Source organism: Cervus canadensis, chromosome 8 (genome assembly GCF_019320065.1).
Source record: "Cervus canadensis isolate Bull #8, Minnesota chromosome 8, ASM1932006v1, whole genome shotgun sequence".
Taxonomy (NCBI): Eukaryota; Metazoa; Chordata; class Mammalia; order Artiodactyla; family Cervidae; genus Cervus; species Cervus canadensis.
This window is the reverse complement of record NC_057393.1, coordinates 28,407,884-28,425,769: the sequence shown is the minus strand read 5'-3', so window position 1 is coordinate 28,425,769 and position 17,886 is coordinate 28,407,884. Positions and strand designations below refer to the sequence as shown.

Genomic DNA, 17,886 nt, shown 5'->3' with positions numbered 1-17,886 from the left:
ACAGCAGATAGGATCTCTTAGACCAGGGATCAAACCCATGTCTCCTACATTGGCAGGCGGATTCTTTCATGCTGAGCTACCAGGGAAGCCCATATTTATGTAGCTTTTTGCATTTTTCATTTTTTTCACTTCTTTTGAGATTGATTCACATTGTGGCATATGTTAATACTTTGTTCCTTTTTATTGCTGAGTGGTATTCCCTTGTGTAGATGAACCAATTTCTTTCTTCATTTACCAGTTTAAGGACATTTTTGGAATGTTTTCAGTCTTTGTGATACTGAAAACATCCCAGTATAGGCTTTTGTGTGTACATCTTTTTCTTTCATTTCTCTTGGGTAAATACCTAGAAGTATGATTTCTGAATATACATTGAAATTTAAAAGAAACTATCAAGCTATTTCCCAAAGTAGCACTTGGGGAGTTTGCAAATGTAAACCATTTCACATTTCCACTAACAATGTGTGAATGTCCTATTTTTCCACATCCCTGACAGGACTTGGTTTTGTCAGTTTTTAAAAACATTACAGCTACTTGGGTGGGTATGTAGTTTTAATTTGAATTTCTGTGATAGCTAATGGTATAGAACATCTTTTCCTGTGCTTATCTTCTTTTGAAGTGTCTTCAAATCTCATCCTAATTTATTTATTGAGTTGTCTACATTTTAAAAAATAGATTAATTTTGATATAATTGACATACAATAACATGGACATATTTAAAGTAAGATACAACTTAATAAATTTTGACATATATACAAAACAGTGAAAGCATCATGCCAACCAAAGAGGACTGTATCCTCATGCCCTCTCCTTCCCTTAACAACACTGAATCTTCTTCTAAATAAAGACCACTTATTTAGGCCTTTTTAAATTTCTCAATAATGTGTTATAGCTTTCAATGTAAAGGTTTTCTATGTCTTTTGTCATATTTATCCATAAATATTTCTTATTTGTAATGCTATTATAAATTATATTTAAGATTTTTCATTTCTGGATTGTTCATTGCAAGATATCTACATACACTTCTTCTTTTCCAGTCTGCATACTTTTCATTTTTCTTTTTTGTTTTGTTGTACTGACCATCAGTACAGTGCTCAAAACAGTTGGTAAGAATGGATATCCTTATCTTTGGGAAAAGGTATTTGGTCTTTTACCATTTTACATAGATATATGTTAGCTATAAGTTTTTCATAGACACATTATCAGAGGATTAGGAGATTCATTTCAGTTCCTAGAATAGAGAGCTTTTATTAGGAGTGGATAGGGTTTAGTTAAATGCTCTTATCTGCATCTGTCAAGTTGGTCAGTATGGTTTTCACCTTTATTCTGTTAATTTTTATGTTTTTGAATACATTGATTTTTGAATAGTAAACTTTGTATCAGTACAGATCCCATAGACATTAAAAGGATATAATAAAGGAATGCTATGAACAATTCTGTGCCTTCCAAATTGATAACCCAGATGAAATGGACCAATCCCTTGAAAGATACAATATTCCACAACTTAGGAATAAACATTTTGAATAGACCTAACCTTATTAAAAAAATAGAATAAATAATTAATAACCGTCCAAAACAGAAAGCACCAAGCCCATATGGTCACTGATGAGTTCTACCAAATATTTAAGGAAGAAATTATACCAATGCTCTATCCTTTCCTCCAGAAGATAAAAGCAGTGTGAATATTTCTTACCTAATTATGTGAGGCTGGCATTACCCTAATCCTGAAACCAAACAAAGAAAAGAAAACTACAGATATGTCTACCAGTATGTCTTATGAACACAGATGATCATGTATCTAATGAGCTCATTTACATCTTGTAAAGAATGTAAAATAGTGCAGCCTCAATGGAAAACAGTATGTGTATGTGTGCTTAGTCGCTCAGTTGTGTCCGACTCTTTGTGACCCCGTGGACTATATAGCTCACCAGGCTCCTCTGTCCATGGGCTTCTCCAGGCAGGAATACTGGAGTGGGTAGCCATTCCCTTCTCCAGGGGATCTTCCCAACCCAGGGATCAAACCTGGGTCTCTTGCATTGCAGGCAGATTCTTTACCATCTGAGCCACCAGCACCAGGGAAGCCCCATTCTTGTGTGTGTGTGTGTGTGTGTGTGTGTGTGTACAAATTGGGGATAGTTAATTGATAAGTACATACCAGCACAGTACTGCTTATTGCTCTTGGCCTATGATTGTAATAGAATCCTAGAGATACAGAATAGAATCCTGTAATAGAATCCTAGATATCCTAGAGGATAAAGCCTGAGAGGTACTAAGGAATGTTCTCATTGAGGCTAAGTCTAGGAGAGTTAGCAGTGAGAAACTCGTGTACTGTTTGACATGTGTCAGCTCCAGTGAATATTACTTTGACTATATATGAAATCGACTACCCAGTATTTGACTTTTATATCCTGCCTTTAATCCAGATTAAGATTTTCATCTGTATTCCTGAAACAGCTAAATGGTCAAGAAGACTATCTGCTTTAGCCTTTCCATAGACTCCTTTTGACATGTTGCTGAATTTGTGTTCTTTTGATTTTGAATAGTTCAAAAGTTCTGTTTCTGCTTCTTTAGGAGCATTCTGGAAGAGTTTTCCGACTCCAGTTTGATGAATTCCAGATTGTCAGTAGTTCACATGATGACACAATCCTCATCTGGGACTTCCTAAATGATCCAGCTGCCCAAGCTGAACCTCCCCGCTCCCCTTCTCGAACATACACCTATATCTCCAGATAAATACTCATACACTGACCTCAGACTCGCCCAGGTATGAAAAAGAATTGTGTACATAGCACTGAGGGTAAGCGATGGAACACTGGCTGTAAGGTATTGTGAGTTCATGGAGCCTTCTCGTGCCCTTTATAGCTCCAAGTCCTATAATAGAGAAGCTGACACCATGAGACAGGGCTGGGCTGCACACTGGATGCTGCCCTTGATTGAGGTAGCCAGCCTCAGTCCTTAGATAATTCTTGAGCTAGATCTCGATGATCCTTGTGTAGTGGAACTAATATTCCTGCCTCAGTCACCTGGTTGGATTGTTAAGGAAATAAAATGAGATTTAAATCAGTTTCAAAACTAAGAGTATTGACCCCAAAGCCTGTGGCTTTGTAATTCCCAGATTAAACTAGTAACTACAGTGGAGGCCCTTTAACCCAAGTAGATAATCTGATGTTGGAAAGGAAAAAAATCTCTTGGCAAAATAGCACACAAGGCTGCCTTCTCATAGCTCTTGTCAGTGTCATTTGATTATAAGAGGGAGCTTTTCTCCATCCCTCTTATTTGCATTCCCTGCCCCCTCCAACTGTTTTTTGACCTTGGAAGTAGCTCTGGAGTTGGTGAGAACTTCGTATATTCTCCCACTCAAATCTCCATCCTGTCTCTGGGGCAGAAGAAGATCCTAATATTCATCTTAACCTATATCCCTGGGATACTCAGATCGTACCTGATGGTCCTGAGCAGGTCAGATATAGGTAATCATTGGTTTGGGAAAACTGTACTAGCTACTGGGAAATATTGCCATTATTATGATTTCTCATTTCCTATATTTGCCTCTGTTCTTGTGGCAGAAGCACACACTCAGTACACTCTTCTGCATGTCTTTCTGCCATGGTTCTTCTGAACAGGGTGTTTTAAGCCTTGCTGGGCAAGCTTTAGTACTCACTTCTCTCACAGAGGATGTGCCGTTTCCTCAGCCAAGGCACACACAGACAGGCTTGGTGAGAATCCTAGCCATGTGCCCTTGGGCAAACAACTTCCCCAGGCCTAAAGTTCCTTGCAAATTGTAATACCTACCACACATAGTTGTGAGAATCAAATGTTATGCATCGAAATCTTAGTGCTTAGCACAGTGCCTAGCACGTAACAGGCCCTCAATAAAAAAAGTAACCATTAATTAGTATCAATATTGAAATTGTCATATAGGTATCCCCTCCTTTTGCCAAAATGTTGTCCTCCTCAGATTTCAATGGCATTTTGGCTCTCTGATTGTTTACATTTCCTTCTTGTCTCACTCCTGAAACTTAGACATCCACTAAGAGTCTGTCTCAGGCTTTTCTTCCTTATCTGAGTTCCTTTCTTTGGCTCCCTTATCTCTCCCCCAAGCTTCAGCTCTCATCTCCAATTTGTATGTGTAGTCCCACCCTCTGCCTTAATCCAGGCCACATTTCTAGTCACTACCTACACACCTATCCTTGACGGTACCAGGGGCGCTTCTGGGGCACACATCTAACACCCAGGCTCTCCCCTCATCTACACTACCAGTGCCCTCCAGCCAAGCAGCCAGAGAGCCTCACCCTACTCCCCCACTTTTTTTTAGTGGCATACTGCATTCATGGCCACCAAAGCCAGAACCTCAGAGCTGTCCTCACCTGCTCTACCATTCTAGGAAGCAGGTGAAAGCTCAGTGCTACACCCACCATAGTCATTGTTAATCTCTAGACATCAGAGTCACTGTGCATGAACACTTAGAGTACTGAGCATGTCAGTGAGCCCTGCTGAGCTCCCAAACAGGCCATGTAGCCTTTGACAGAAACTCCTGTGTGACATGGACAGAGAGCAGGTATTAGGAAGGACCCCTGAGCCTTTCTCCCAATTGACAGCTAGTTTAATATTCTTTTCCTCTTAGAGAAAGTGAGAAATACAGGAAAAGGGACTAATGACTCTGTGCTCTGTTTTCACACAGGACTCATTAAAGTTGCGGTATTTAACATATCTGCCAATACCAGGATAAGCAACAACAGTAACAATCAAACTACCACCCACTTTCCCCGGACTAGCCGAGGAGCGGGGCTTTAAGACTCCTATTGGGACACAGTTGGTCTGCAGTCGACCCGGGATGGTCTACTCAGCACAGCTGACTGCTTCCGTGCTGCTATCAGAAGATGTCTTTTATCTTTTGTGAATGATTGGAACTTTTAAACCTTACCTCCCCTCTTTCTTTCCCCTCTGCACCTGTTTTTTCCTCATTTGGTTCCAGACAAAGATGACTTATAAATATATTTAGTGTTTTGCCAGAATCTCTCTTGCTTTGCTCTTAAGCAGAAGAACTAGTTTCCCTGTGTAGCCTACTAGGAGAGAGCCACTTCTAGGGGACGGGCGATGCAGCTTCAAGCCAGACAGCACCTAGTGTCTCCCTGTAAACTGCAGGCGTGTCCAGCACCCAGCAGGACCTGCCGCAACCCCACTCTGCTTAGGAGGAGGCAACTGTCTGTATAGCCTCTGGGGCAAGAAAGAAAGAAAACAAGAATATACGCCCTGGAAGATCTGGGCCTCTTTCGTTCCATCTCTTTCTCTGTTTCTGTCCCTCTTGCCCCCTGCTGTTCCACTCGCCTTCAACATGTTTCTCTGCTTCACCTGAGAAGAAAAAGTATGAAGAAAGTATCCTCAGTTATCATGAGGCAAATGAGGAAATGCAATACTTAGAAGAGTTAAAATGTTTTTCAGTCAAAATTTCAAACCCAGGCTTTGGCCGCAAGTGACCCTTTGTGGCAGCAATGGATTCTCAAACATGGTACTCTCCTCATATTTGCAACTCTTCTCTCTTCCCCTTGTTACACACCCCACCCCCACCCCCAAAAGGGAGGCGGCAGAAATTTCCTGGGCTCCATCAATGGCCACATCTTTTCTGGACTCAGCAGTCTCCTGGATTCCATGTAGAGTGTGGAAAGGAGTTGCTGATTGCATTTCCTCTCATTAACAATTAGATGTGTAATAAAAAGCATTGTACTTCATCTTAAATCACTGCTAAGGCTCAGCCTACAGAAAGAACTGAAATGGCCGGAGCCAGTTGCTCGGTACTCTCTGCATAATGGTTTGCAGCTCTGATTTCTTCATCAGAGCCTGTGAGTACCCAGAGCACCTGTCTCTTTGCCAAGACCATGATCAGACTAGCTTACCAGGTGGTCAGGACTAAAAGGTGATGTCTTTTTCACTTAGGCCAGTAAATATCGTCCCTCAAAAATCAAGCTAATCATCTCAGCCTTGCACTGCAGAACCTTCCTTCTGCTTTTCCAAACCTGGTGTTTATAAAAGGCAAAGCTGCCAGAGAGAGAGAATCAGGGTGAAGTTTGGCATACAGGGTTTATTAATGGTGCAGAAACTGCCTTCTCTTTACTTTTCTTCCTCCTCCTGGCCTTATTTTACTCTCCACTCTCCCCAGCCAATAAAATTTTTGTGGCAGTTGGTGAGCAACATAAACAAATGAACTTCAGCAAGGGCCAAGGCTGACCGGTAGGAGCTTCAGGTGAGGGCATGTATGCCCCCAACCCGGGAGCACAGGGAGTACTATCCCTGTGTGCCCCACTTGTTTCCAGGTCAGGAGTGGGCCTGCACCAGCCATCTCATGGGACACAGACACACCCATCAACAGCCGCAAGGCCCAGGGCAGTCTCAAGGGTCCCTTGGAAGCTGAGTTGACAGGCCCATTGTTTCCATTACTGATCAACACAGTTGAGTAAAAGAAAAGCCTCTTTTAACCAGCTGCTGTAAAATTTCAGTGGGAGCCTGTAGCAGGTGACCTCAAAGCCAGGCCACTTTAGTTCAGCAAGGGAGGCGGGGAGAGAGAAAGCCATCTTCACTGTTCCCTCTGCTTTGCCAGAAGGAATCCTCTTTCCAAAACGTGCCCAGACCGAATGTTTTTTCATAGTGAGAGGCAGACTGTGCGTATGTATTTTCCCTTTCCTGCTTTATGAGTGCTTTTAAGCTTTTAGTAACAGGTTATAGAGAGAAATATTTTCCAGTGTAATGATATGTCATTGCCAGGGAAATATTTTCTGAGTATAATTCCCTTACCAACTACCCACATGCTAGAGAAATGTCTTCTATTTAGCCACTATCAGGGTTCCTTGTCTATTGTCTTGACTATTAATGGATTTTGATTGGTTAAGGATTTTCTATAGATGAGGCAGAGGGCTGACCACCCTGAAAAACACCCAGGTCAGGCACTAAAGAGGCAATGGATTTTGAACTGTTTCAAAATATTGTCCAGTAGCCATAACTTGACCAGCCCTTCTCTTACATGCTGCTATTCAGAAGTGGAACTGTGGAATAGTCATTGGTGCCCGGGGTTTTGCTCGCCCATCTAGGTTCAGTGTAAGGTATGTCCTTTCTAAGACAATTTTGGGAGCTTGTCCAGTACATCATAAATGAGATCAAGAGTGGACCCTGCAGTCTGGAGCCATCAGCTCCATCAAGGATATTCTGCAAGTTGTCCTCTGCTGCTGTTGGAAATGGGAATGAAGTTAAGTGGTCTGAAAAACTTGAGTCAGTCACATTTCTCAGCTCTGGGGGTCATTTACCAGTTCACTGTAGAAGAAATAATCAGGTAAGTAGAAGTTCATTTCCAGAGAAGGTAAATCCCACTTACCATCTCTGCATGATTTCAGTGGGAATTGATTATCACTAATCCCCAACTGGGCTAGAATAAATGTAAAGTTTGACCTTTTTAAAAAGAAAAGAGAAAAAAAAGAGAAACAAAGAAAGTCTTAACACCTCCAAAGAAATGGTAGAAAAGGAAGTGAAGGTGTCTCTGGGCTCTGAAATGAAATGTCCCCATTGTAGATTAGTCTCTTCTCACTAAAATTCCAGTGTGGGCCTGCCAGAAACGTTTCATAAAGATAGAGGAATCGTGTTCAAAAGCAAGCGAGGAGCATGTGCATGCCCCTGCACCCGGTTGCTCTATGGGCACTTGTGAGCTCTCTGTTCACACTGGGGCTTCTTGGACATAACCAGCATGCCTTGCTACATGTGTGTATTTCCACTGCTGAGAACATCCTTTTACTTCCCTCTGTGCAGTTTGAAAGTGGACATGAATTGTGAATGGGAGGCCTTTTACACTTGTCTCTTGGCAAAATTCTTTCCAATGACTCTTTACCAGAAATTTCAGAGACAGACTCTCTGGAATTCTACTGACAAGTAATAAAGTCTGGCCCTCATAACTTGTTTTGGGGAAGGATCCTGGGACCCCTAAATCATTCTGTTTTCTGCTTGAGTAAGAAAAATCCTTTTTATTTTTCTTTTGTAAAACCAAAAGTTGAAGAGAAGAAAATATGCACTCTTTGCCATTTCCTGGTACCCACTGGTCTGAACAGCTGTGGTTAGCACTTGGTTATATGTGGAAATTCAGGGCTTTGGGTGGAGTGGGCGGGGGGATATTAGAATATTAATAACTAGGGCAACATTTTCTTCCCTAGAATTATACACTTTGGTATTGTTGATCTTCTTGGCATCTTATGTGGTAACACCTTCCTGCCTAGAATAGTGCAGGCCAGAGAGGCTAGGCTGCAAACTTGATTCTGGAGGAATCCAAGGTACTTTCAGGTGTAAAAGGGGATGTTTAGATGCCCACCACCTGTCTGATTATCAGGTTTGCCATATTACTTTAATCCACATTTGTGATCTCCTCCTCCATTTCTGAGTTCAACAGACTTCCACGATCTGGAGAGCATGAAAAGGTGCCCTTCCTTTTCTTTGCCTTCCTCTCTTCCCTTCTAGAGTAACCCTCACTTCTATCAAGTGTACCCGATCCTGCAGGCTGAGTTCATCTCCTCAGACTTCATCCACACAGCTGATCGCTAACAGACCACAAACCCCTTACATTATCCACAGACTCAAAATAATCTGTGCCAAAAAGACAGCCATCTCTTAGTAGAATAAAGCTGAGTTTTGCTTCTTGTTATTTTTACCTGTAATTCATTTGTGACTTCAGAATCCTTGAAATTGAGGAGAGAAACCAAAAAAGTGTGATTATGGCTACCTGATTTCAGGTGGAACTTAATGCACTGATATCCAGAAACCTCTTCTGTTGGAAATTGAGTACCTATGATCTAAAGTTTCCTGGAGGTGGATGACCTGCCAACATCTCTCCAGCCCACCCTTAGCTTCCGATTGGTTCTGTGCTTGTGTGGGTGTTCAAAGGTCACTGCGGTAAACAGCATTATAAAGCATCACCTCCCCTCTGTCCCTTTCCCTTTCTTGGACATTGATGGAAAAAAAACAAAAAAACAAGGTTAGATCTCTGGGTACCAAGGACACTAACACTTTCCCAAATCAGTGATCACTCAAGCCCAATGCAGACTGTTCTGAGGGATGTTCACTGGACTCCAGCTGTGGGGCAGGCCTGGCAACAAGTGTGAGCCTCCCTGAGAGCTTTTGCTCAGCCTTTGTTCTCTAGACTCTTCAGTACCGACTGCTTTGACTTTTGTGATTATGTTATGGTGATGTGTAGTCAATGTACCGATATGTTCACAACCTAGAATCATGATATAGTGTGTTTTTTTTTAACTGTTCAGAAAAAAAGGTAACTTAATTACAAATATAAGATTAAAGTGAATTTTCTGGGTGTCTTGTCTCTTTACCCCAACATCTAGAGGACAATGACTTTTTTCAATATAGAAATTGAGGGAGTAAACAGACCTTTTAAAGAAAATCTGACATGAAAAAACAACATTGAGAAGACTCAGGGCCAAATGGTATGAGTAAATGTGGGGACCCAGGCATACAATTAAGTGTTCCATGTTAAATTAAATTAAAGCCAAGATGATGTCTAATTTGGGAACTGGTCACCATAGCCTTGGCCTACCAACCTGAGCCCAGAGCTTAAGTTTTCCTCTGCCTCCTTATCAGGTGAAAAGACTTGGGTTTCCCCTGTATCCCATTTGATCAATTTTGAGATGGGAGAGCTCACATTTGGGAGCAATTTCCAGAGAGATTCCAACAAGCAATAAAAACAAAGAGAGCATTGACTGGGGAAACTCACCCACCTTCCCTCCTTGAATCAAACCTAGGGGAGTGGGTACCAGATTGCAGCTAGACCCCTCCCTTTGTCCCTTCTGGTGTCACAAGCAAAAACCTTGGCAAAATGGACCCATCCTTGTTTTATATCTATGGGCTTTTAGTAGTAGTGATGCTTCCTGCCTGACCAGACTTCCTGGCTTGTGGTCCCTGGATTGACAACTGTGGTCATTACAGCCTTCTCGGGCAGTTAGATGACAGGACCCTGGTGCCGAACTGTCCCTGCTCGAACAGGAGCATGTCAGAGCATCAGGTGCACCTTGACATTGTGCAGATGAGGAATGTGAGGAACAAGAAAAAGGGCTCTCCACACTGCCGAGACCACACTGGAGTCTCCTCCCTGAGGGTGAAGAAGAGAGAAGGGGAGGAATCAGTGGAGGCCACCAGGGCCACTGGCATTGGCTCAGTGGTCACTTGTAGGCTGGACTTCTGAGCCCAGAATTGGGCAGAGGCTGGGCCTTGAGGGTTATGGGTCTCACCTCGAAAGCCAGTGTCGGATCATTCCCCAGAGGAAGACAGGTCTAGGGCACACCTTGGAAGACTCACCCTGAAATCACGGTTTCCTAAAGCAGTGCTGTTCCTGGACTCCCTCTCCCCTTCAAAACCTAAAGCTCTGCCACCATCAGCAATGACTAGGGAGGAGACCTCTCTTCATCCTGATTGGCTCTTGCCAATTAAGAGCATTTTATTAGGCTGCTAATTAAAGGTACTTTGTTAGCAGCAGGAGAGGCCGGGTGGGTGCCTGGTGAGAGGAAGCAGAAGCCAGGAGAAATCGTTTTTCCTCCCCCTCCATGGAAGCAGAGCCTCTCAGGGAAACCTCTCAGTCCCCCAGCCTCTCCCGCTGCGCCTACCACACCCTTTGCTTTCAATTAGTGGCTCTGGGGGGGAGTGAGCTCATTACCAAGCCCAGGTGGAGAGCCCTCCCCTGCCTCAGGCCAAATGAGGCCTTGGGTAGGGGAGGCTGTCCCAGTCCCCATGTGCCTGTGTACCTCCTTTGGTGCTTTGGAGTCAGGGACCCAGAAAAGAGAAGCCCACAGATGGTGTTTGTTCTCCCCACTGAGGAGTGGCCCGTGGGTCCCCATCACTCAAGACGACTGCTAACTTGGTCACATGGTGTGACTCTCTATGCCCTCTTCCTCACCAAAGTCTCAGCAGGTGGCTAGGAAATGTGACCTTCCTATCACTTTGCAAGTACTGAGCCCACTTAGACCCAGAGTGGGTCCAGGAAGAGGGGCTGAGGATTTTTCCAGCCCAGCCATGCAGATCCTGAGACTCCTCTGGTCTAAGACACTTAACCCTGCCTGGCCCAGCTCAGTACCAGGAAAGTCTTCTTCCTTCAGTAAAGGAGGAGGGCCTGGCTATGACTTAGCACCTAGGGGCTGGTGTGCAGGGTCAGAGTTACCCCCTAGCAGGACCTTCCCTGTCCCATCTTGCTGCCCTCCTCACCCCCTCACTTAACTGCAGAATTAGCACAAGCCCTGGCTGGGAGGGCAGATTTATGGCTGGGCCTGCCTCCTTCCATTTAACCCCAGGCCGGCCCGGGTTTCAGACACTAAATTAGATTTTTGACAATTAGAGAGACTAATGGGCACATAGCCATCCCCAGAGCCAGATATCCAGCAAGGCCATCCTTTAATATTCACCGCTGGCCAGCCAGCCCCTCCCTGGCCGCCCTCCTCTCGCCCCTGTTGGGTGTTTCTCTCCCATGCCCTGTATCTCTCTGCCCAGGTTCTAAATGCACTCCAGAGGTTTCTCTGGTTCACTTGCCATTTCTTACCCTCTCCTTCCCACCCCTCAACGAGTACCAGCTCAGCTCTGGGGCTCTGCCCCTCCTCACCCTCCAATCACATTTCCTCTGCCTTCCCAAGGGCCCATCCCTCTGCAACCTTTCTGTTGGCCCCTAGCAGACCGCAAGCCCCTTGAGGGCAGGGGTTTGTGTCCTACCTGTATCCAGCAGGCCTAGCAACCAATGGGTGCTTAATGTTTTATCGTTTTCTGGGCACATCTCCCTGCCTTCTCCATCTGAGTCCCTGAGTCTCTAAGGCGTGCCCATGCTGCCTTCCTGGCCACAAGCCCAGCCCTGGCTCTGGCCTGGGTTGTCTGCAGCGTGGGTTGGGTCCTCCTTCCTTGCAGCCCCTCAGCTCTGGCCGGTCTTGGGCTGGGTGGGTAATGAGATTGCAGTAAGTGGTGCTGGGGGTGGAGGGGAGCTGCTCACATTCACTCAGGCAGACTCATAGCTCTGTCAGGCTGATTGGTCCTGAGTGGAGGCACAAACGGCCCCCCACGGACACACTGAGATTGGTTATAAAATTACAAGCATTTGTTCTGCTGTCAGTAGCCTTCCCTCCCTCCCCTCTGCCTGCCTGCCTGGGCTCCCCACCACCCCTCACCCAGCCCTCTCTCCCCTGGGGTCAGCCCATACACCCTGAGGGACCACCAGAGGCCACCATGGCAGATGAAGCCCAAGAAGCTAAGGCCACCAAGCTCCCCATCCAGGCTGGCCTTCTTGCCTTGGCCCTGGGATTATCACAGCTCAGGCTGGCCTCAGAGTGACCTGACCCTGTGCTCAGGGTTTCCTAGTCTCTGAAGGTAAGTGGAGGTGGGGGCCCCGGGCAAACAGTCCTTGGAATCCAGATGCTCAGATCTCAAGTAGAGGAAGATGTCCCAAGCTCAGGCCTCCCTGGAACAACCAGAGCCCACAACCTTTGAGGGGGTCCAGGACAGGGGTGGGGGTGATGGGAGCCTTTCCTGCTGAAGGCGGGAGCAGCAGAAGCCAGGGTGGTGGGAAGGGCCCATCTCTCTTCCTTTCATGTGGTAGGTCCCCTGCCATGTACCCTAATCGCCAGGTAAAGACAAACCAACACTCAGGACAGTCCCAATCCCTGGAACCTGAGCCAGGCCTAAAAACCCATATGCCCACCAGATGCCTGCTATGGTTACCCTCTATAGACTGAGTCCCCTCAGCCTGGCCCTTGTACTCACCCTCTATAGCCAAAAGTCAGTCAGTCCTTCTGGCCTTCACAGGAGCCTGGTTTCTCCCAAAGCAGTTGTATCATGAAACCTCGCCTTGTGCTCTGGTGATACAGTCACAGAGATACCCACTCTGTACTAGCCCTGCCCCCCTCCCCCCGCCCCCGCCTGACACAGACACAACAGCCTGGCCCTTTCCTGCCCCCACAGCCCCAGCCTCAGTCCCTGTCTGTCACCATCCTGTTGGGAGGCACCAAGGCGCCTTGTGACCAGGTGCTGGGTTCCCCAGCTCGGAGTGGGAACTTTAGGGAGCATCATCTCCTCACTGATGCCTACAAGGTGCCTTCCTGCCATTCGTCATTCATTCTCAGCCTAGAATGTACTTGCTGTAATTACATCTTTAATTAGGGTGGTGATGGCTCATTGTTCACCAACAATGATGGATCAGATCCTCCTGCTTGCCTTCCTCCCTCTGTCCAGCACCCTCCAGATCAGCTCTCTCCCAGTGCTGAGGCCGAGAAGGATGCACAAGAAGCTGCCCTCTCCTAGGGACCACCAGATGTCTCCTTGGTCCAAAGTGGCCGGGGGTGGTGGGGGGCAGGCCGATGTCGCCCCCATACACACACATGCCACCATCACCACCCCAAGCTGGGCCCTGAGCCACACTCTCCTCATCCAAGGAGCTGACAAGCACAGAAAATCTCACAACTCTTAAGTGTAGGATGTCTGAGTGGGTGGCCCTAACTCCAAGCTCCCAGTGCGTTAATCAGGGTCTCTGGCAAGACCTCCACTCCCATACACTTGTACCCAGTCAGGCCGCAGGCCCAGGTCCAAATCTGCATGTGGTGGCTGTTCAATGACAGTGTTCAGTGAATGAACAGGTTGACCAGTGAAGGGAGATGTGCTCTGAGAGGGTGGGGCTCAAGGCTCCTCACTGGAGGCCATGGGCTGGTGGGAGTCCTTGGTGAGCAGAGGGGCCAGCATGGACAGTGAAGGCCCAGCACCCTCCAGGAAGCCTTATGGGTAAGACCCTCATGTGGGTTCAAATCCCAGCTTGGCACCTCCTGACTGTATGACACAGGGTGAGTCTCCTCACCTAAGTCTCAGTTTCCTCATTTATAGAACAGATGAGAGTGGTACCTACCTCGTGTGATGGCTGCAGATTCCCAGAGACACTGCATGTAAAGTGAAGAGTCTGGGATAAGGTGGTGGCGGCTGCAGGGAAAGGTAGGGGCTGAGCAGCTGAGGGGAACCCCTCTTTACTGCGGCAGGCTAACGGCACCGGGAGCTGCGAGGTCGCCTCCATCTTGGTTTGAGGAAGGCCTTGCCCATTCCAGGCACTGTTGGGCACAATTGCGGGGGTGGGCAAGGCTGTGATGATGCTGGTGTAAGATTAGGTGCCCGGCAATTTCACAGGACATGCATACTGATGGGAACTGGCTGACCTCCTTTCAGAGCCTGATAGCCAGAGAGGCTGAGACTGCAGACCCAGTAGGGGAGCTTAGCCTATACCTAATCTTTAAGGGGACTGCACTGCAGGAAGGAGGAAATGGGAGACAGCTAGGGTGGGACCTCTATCCCTTCTACCTTTCAGCTCTAATATTCTATGATTCCCCCTTGGGGCCCCGTCATCTCCCACAGAGCTTCCCCACTTCCAGGGGTCACCCCCTCTACATTCCCTCTTCCCCAGTGACCCTCTCCACCGTGCCACCCTCCCCACGGCGATTCCAAGGCCCAGGCTGAAAGGATGAGCCGTACCTAGCGGTAAGTATGCGCAACATTACATATGTATATTGGAGAGTAAATAACCCCAAAAAGCGCCTTGTAAATAGACTCCAAGTTTATCCTTTATTAATGAGGCACCGAGTGCCCTGCTGTTTTAGAGCAGCGAGACTTTCATAATATCAAAACCTAAATTACACTTGCGTCTCTCATCCCAGGGATGAGCATCTTTCGGCTCCGATTGCAGAGTGAGTAAGCAGGGATCCCTCCCTGCCTCCCTGGGATTTGTTGGCACCTTTCTTCGATTGGAGGGAGGGAGGGAGGATGTACACACGCGTGCATGCACATGCACACACACACACACCAAGTTCCCTAGAGAGCTTTGTGTCTAAGGCCTCAGGGTCCAGTGTGTGAAGGCCAGCTGGGGATGCTGGTCCTTCATTTCATGTACAGAGTTTATAGGATCAAGGGGTCACCCCAGGCCCTGGGGCATGGAAGTGGGGTGGATCACTACACCTTTACAAGCTCTGTGACCAAGCTACTCCCTATCTTTTAGCTTCAGTTTCCCCATCTGCAAATGGGGATGAAAATAGCTTCCTCCTAGGCTCGTTGTGAGGACTCAGTTAATAGGTTACAAGTTGGGTTTGTTGTAGAGCAAGTCCTTGGTAAGTGTGAGCTGTGATGATGATGAAGATGACAGTCCCCTCTTTGGAATGGGACACCAGTGTCTTCAACTCCTGGAACACACCACATGTGGGTTCACAGAGTTCCTTATCTTGGCACCGAGATCCTGCACTGACCAGGACCCGTCTCACCCTTACACGTGTGAGACCTGACCTTCCAAAGGCCCCCAATCCTGAGCTCAGCTGGAGCAAGGAGCCTGGACCCTCTTGTTGCCCCCCCATTTCCGAAGTCCAAGGCTCTTCGCGGACCCCTTGGGGATTGTGCCTACCCTACCCTAGTTCTAGACCAAATGGACTAGCTGGGCAGGTGGGCAGGCGGGTGCTGTGTGGGCAGGATTTACAGCCTGGCCGGCCAAGCTCCTGGTGCTCTGGTGGGCGTCATGTCAAATCTGTCCCATTATATGGACAGTTGAGTTTAATAGTCATTGTGTGCTTGCTCAGAGCCCAGCAAACATCGCGGGGCGACACCCCCTCCACGCGAGCCGCCCGCTCCCCAGCCACACGGCCCATCCGTACAGTAAATTAAAAATATGAATCACTTCTCCCCACTGCCTCCCCAAACGCTCATCTTGTCAGCCTCTATGTTGCCTTCATTTGTATTACCTTAATTTAATGTTAATTATGGTCTTCATTTACAAGGAATAAGCGAGCCCTGCTCTGCCAGGGGACCTTCCCCCACCCATCCCCCCTCAGCCCAGGAGGGAGAGGCTGGGGGCGAAGAGGAATTTGGGGGGCTACAAGGGAGGAAGGAAGGGAGTTGGGGGAGGGCAGGAGATGAGATCTGGGCTATCAGTGGCTGATGGCCGTTCAGGGAGGGACTAGAAAGACCCACCCCTTCCCTCCTCCACACACCCTGTCATCAATCATTTATTCATTCAACAGTTATTTATTGAGCACCTAATAAGTGCCAGATAGCCATAAACAGAGAGATTGAGCAGGGTGGGGCTGGGGGGGATTCCTCCCTGATGAGGGCTACCGGAGTCCCCTTTGCCATCTGAAGTGAATGTGCTGGAAAGCAACATCAGGAAGACATGTCATGCATGCCCCAGGTGGGCTGGTACCTCACTCAGCCCAAAGGGCTCAGGACACTCCACCAGCAAGGGATCTTCTTTCTTCCAAGTTCTCCTCTTGGCTACTAGTGCCATCCCTACTCCAAATTGTTTCATAGTCTTTCCAGGCAGGAAGTTCTTTCTGAAGTCTTTCCTGAGTCTCTCTTGCTTCAGATCATCCCAGGCTCAGAGCCTGAGTGGGGTCAGGAGTGGAAGGGAGATTCCCAGGCTACACTGTCTCTGGAGAGTTGGGTGGGGATCACTACTCATCACCCCACCACTCACCACCCTTACCACCCCATAACCCCACCACTCAGCCCTGCTGACTTGCTCAAGGTCCCGTGTCTGAGAGGCCTGGGAGACCCGAGTGTGACCATTTGGCTCTCCCTGTGCTCTACACTGCCACTGGGACACACAGTCACACGTAAGCCTGTAGAGGCTCGATAAATGTTGGTGGCGCCTTTCACACGTGTGCACGCAGGGAGCTGGCAGAGGGCCACCTGCACTGAGCTGCCCTTAACCACGAACACCAGCCCCTCCCCCCAGCACTCGTCTCCTCAAGTGGGGAAGACGATCTCCAGCTGGGAGTATCTGCTTGACAGATGAGGCTGTTCTGAGTGTGTGTCTGCCTGTGTGTCCGTCTCCAGGGAGCCTCGATCCACACACAGGGACATGTGTCTTCCCAGGTTCGGTGTGCCTGTGTGTATGTGCAGGAGCGTGTGTCCAGCAGGCCCACGTGCACGTGTGCGCGCCTGTGCTCCTGTTCGCGACCCACCTCCTCCCTCCCCCCCATCCCTGCCTGTCAGCAGCGCTGATGACATTGGCGCAGAGGAAAGTGATGACAAATGCCCGTTATCAGCGAACGAGGCCGATGACAAATGGGCGGGCGCCCGAGCAGCCCCATTACGCTGTAATAACAGAAGATGGATGGCCTGGCGCCCCCACCCCCACCCCCCACCCCTACCCGCCTTAGCCGGTAACGGGAGCCGATTCGGCTCCGCCCGCCCGGGAGGGAGTCGAGCGGCCCGCTGGGCCGCCAATCACTACGGGCCTAGAAGCCCAGGCCCGGGCCGCCCGAGCCGGGAGCTCACGAGGCTGCCCGCGGCGAAGGAACAAAGCGGCTCGCTCGGCGGAAGCAAGCGATGCACTGAGTGTCCGGCCTGCCCGCGGCCAGGACACGCAGCTGTGCACACACATGGTCTGTACACGCGCCAGCCGCCTGCGTCCTTGCACGGTACACCTGCAGCTCCTGTCCAGGCACAGCCCCCACGTCGTGGGAGCACAGACACAAGCCTTCCTGCTGTGCATGGGCAGACGTCTGCCACCCAGAGCCGGGTGCACCCACCAACACAAATCCATGTACACACAGCCATGCAGACCCGTGCACCGGCAATTCATGCACGCGATGACAGAAACCACTTATGTCTGTGCACATGTAGGCAGCTAACATGCCTCCACATGGACAGATATGAAAACATGCATACACAGAAGCAGAAACGCTCAAGCGTTGACATAAACCCTTACACTGTGCACACAATTCAAGAACTCCAAACATACCCACGTGCCAAAGATGCCCACAGCTGCATCAACAAATGTTAACTGAGCCCCTACCACACTAGAGTCAGCAAGGTGCTGTGGAGTTACAATGACAAATATGACACCATCCTTGGCTTCTAGAA

General features: G+C 48.1%; 1 protein-coding gene across 10 annotated transcripts in view; it reads left to right on the top strand.

Annotated features, from left to right (window-relative positions):
- BTRC (beta-transducin repeat containing E3 ubiquitin protein ligase) overlaps positions 1 to 5,009 on the top strand; it is a 168,332-nt gene extending 163,323 nt beyond the window's left edge. For all 10 annotated transcript variants that reach the window (XM_043475667.1, XM_043475666.1, XM_043475662.1 and 7 more), the window contains 2 exons: positions 2,569 to 2,761; positions 4,676 to 5,009. In XM_043475667.1, the coding sequence (XP_043331602.1) occupies positions 2,569 to 2,730 (162 nt within the window). In that variant the 3' untranslated portion in view covers positions 2,731 to 2,761; positions 4,676 to 5,009. The remainder of the gene's footprint in view (positions 1 to 2,568; positions 2,762 to 4,675) is intronic.
- Positions 5,010 to 17,886: the final 12,877 nt, after the last annotated feature.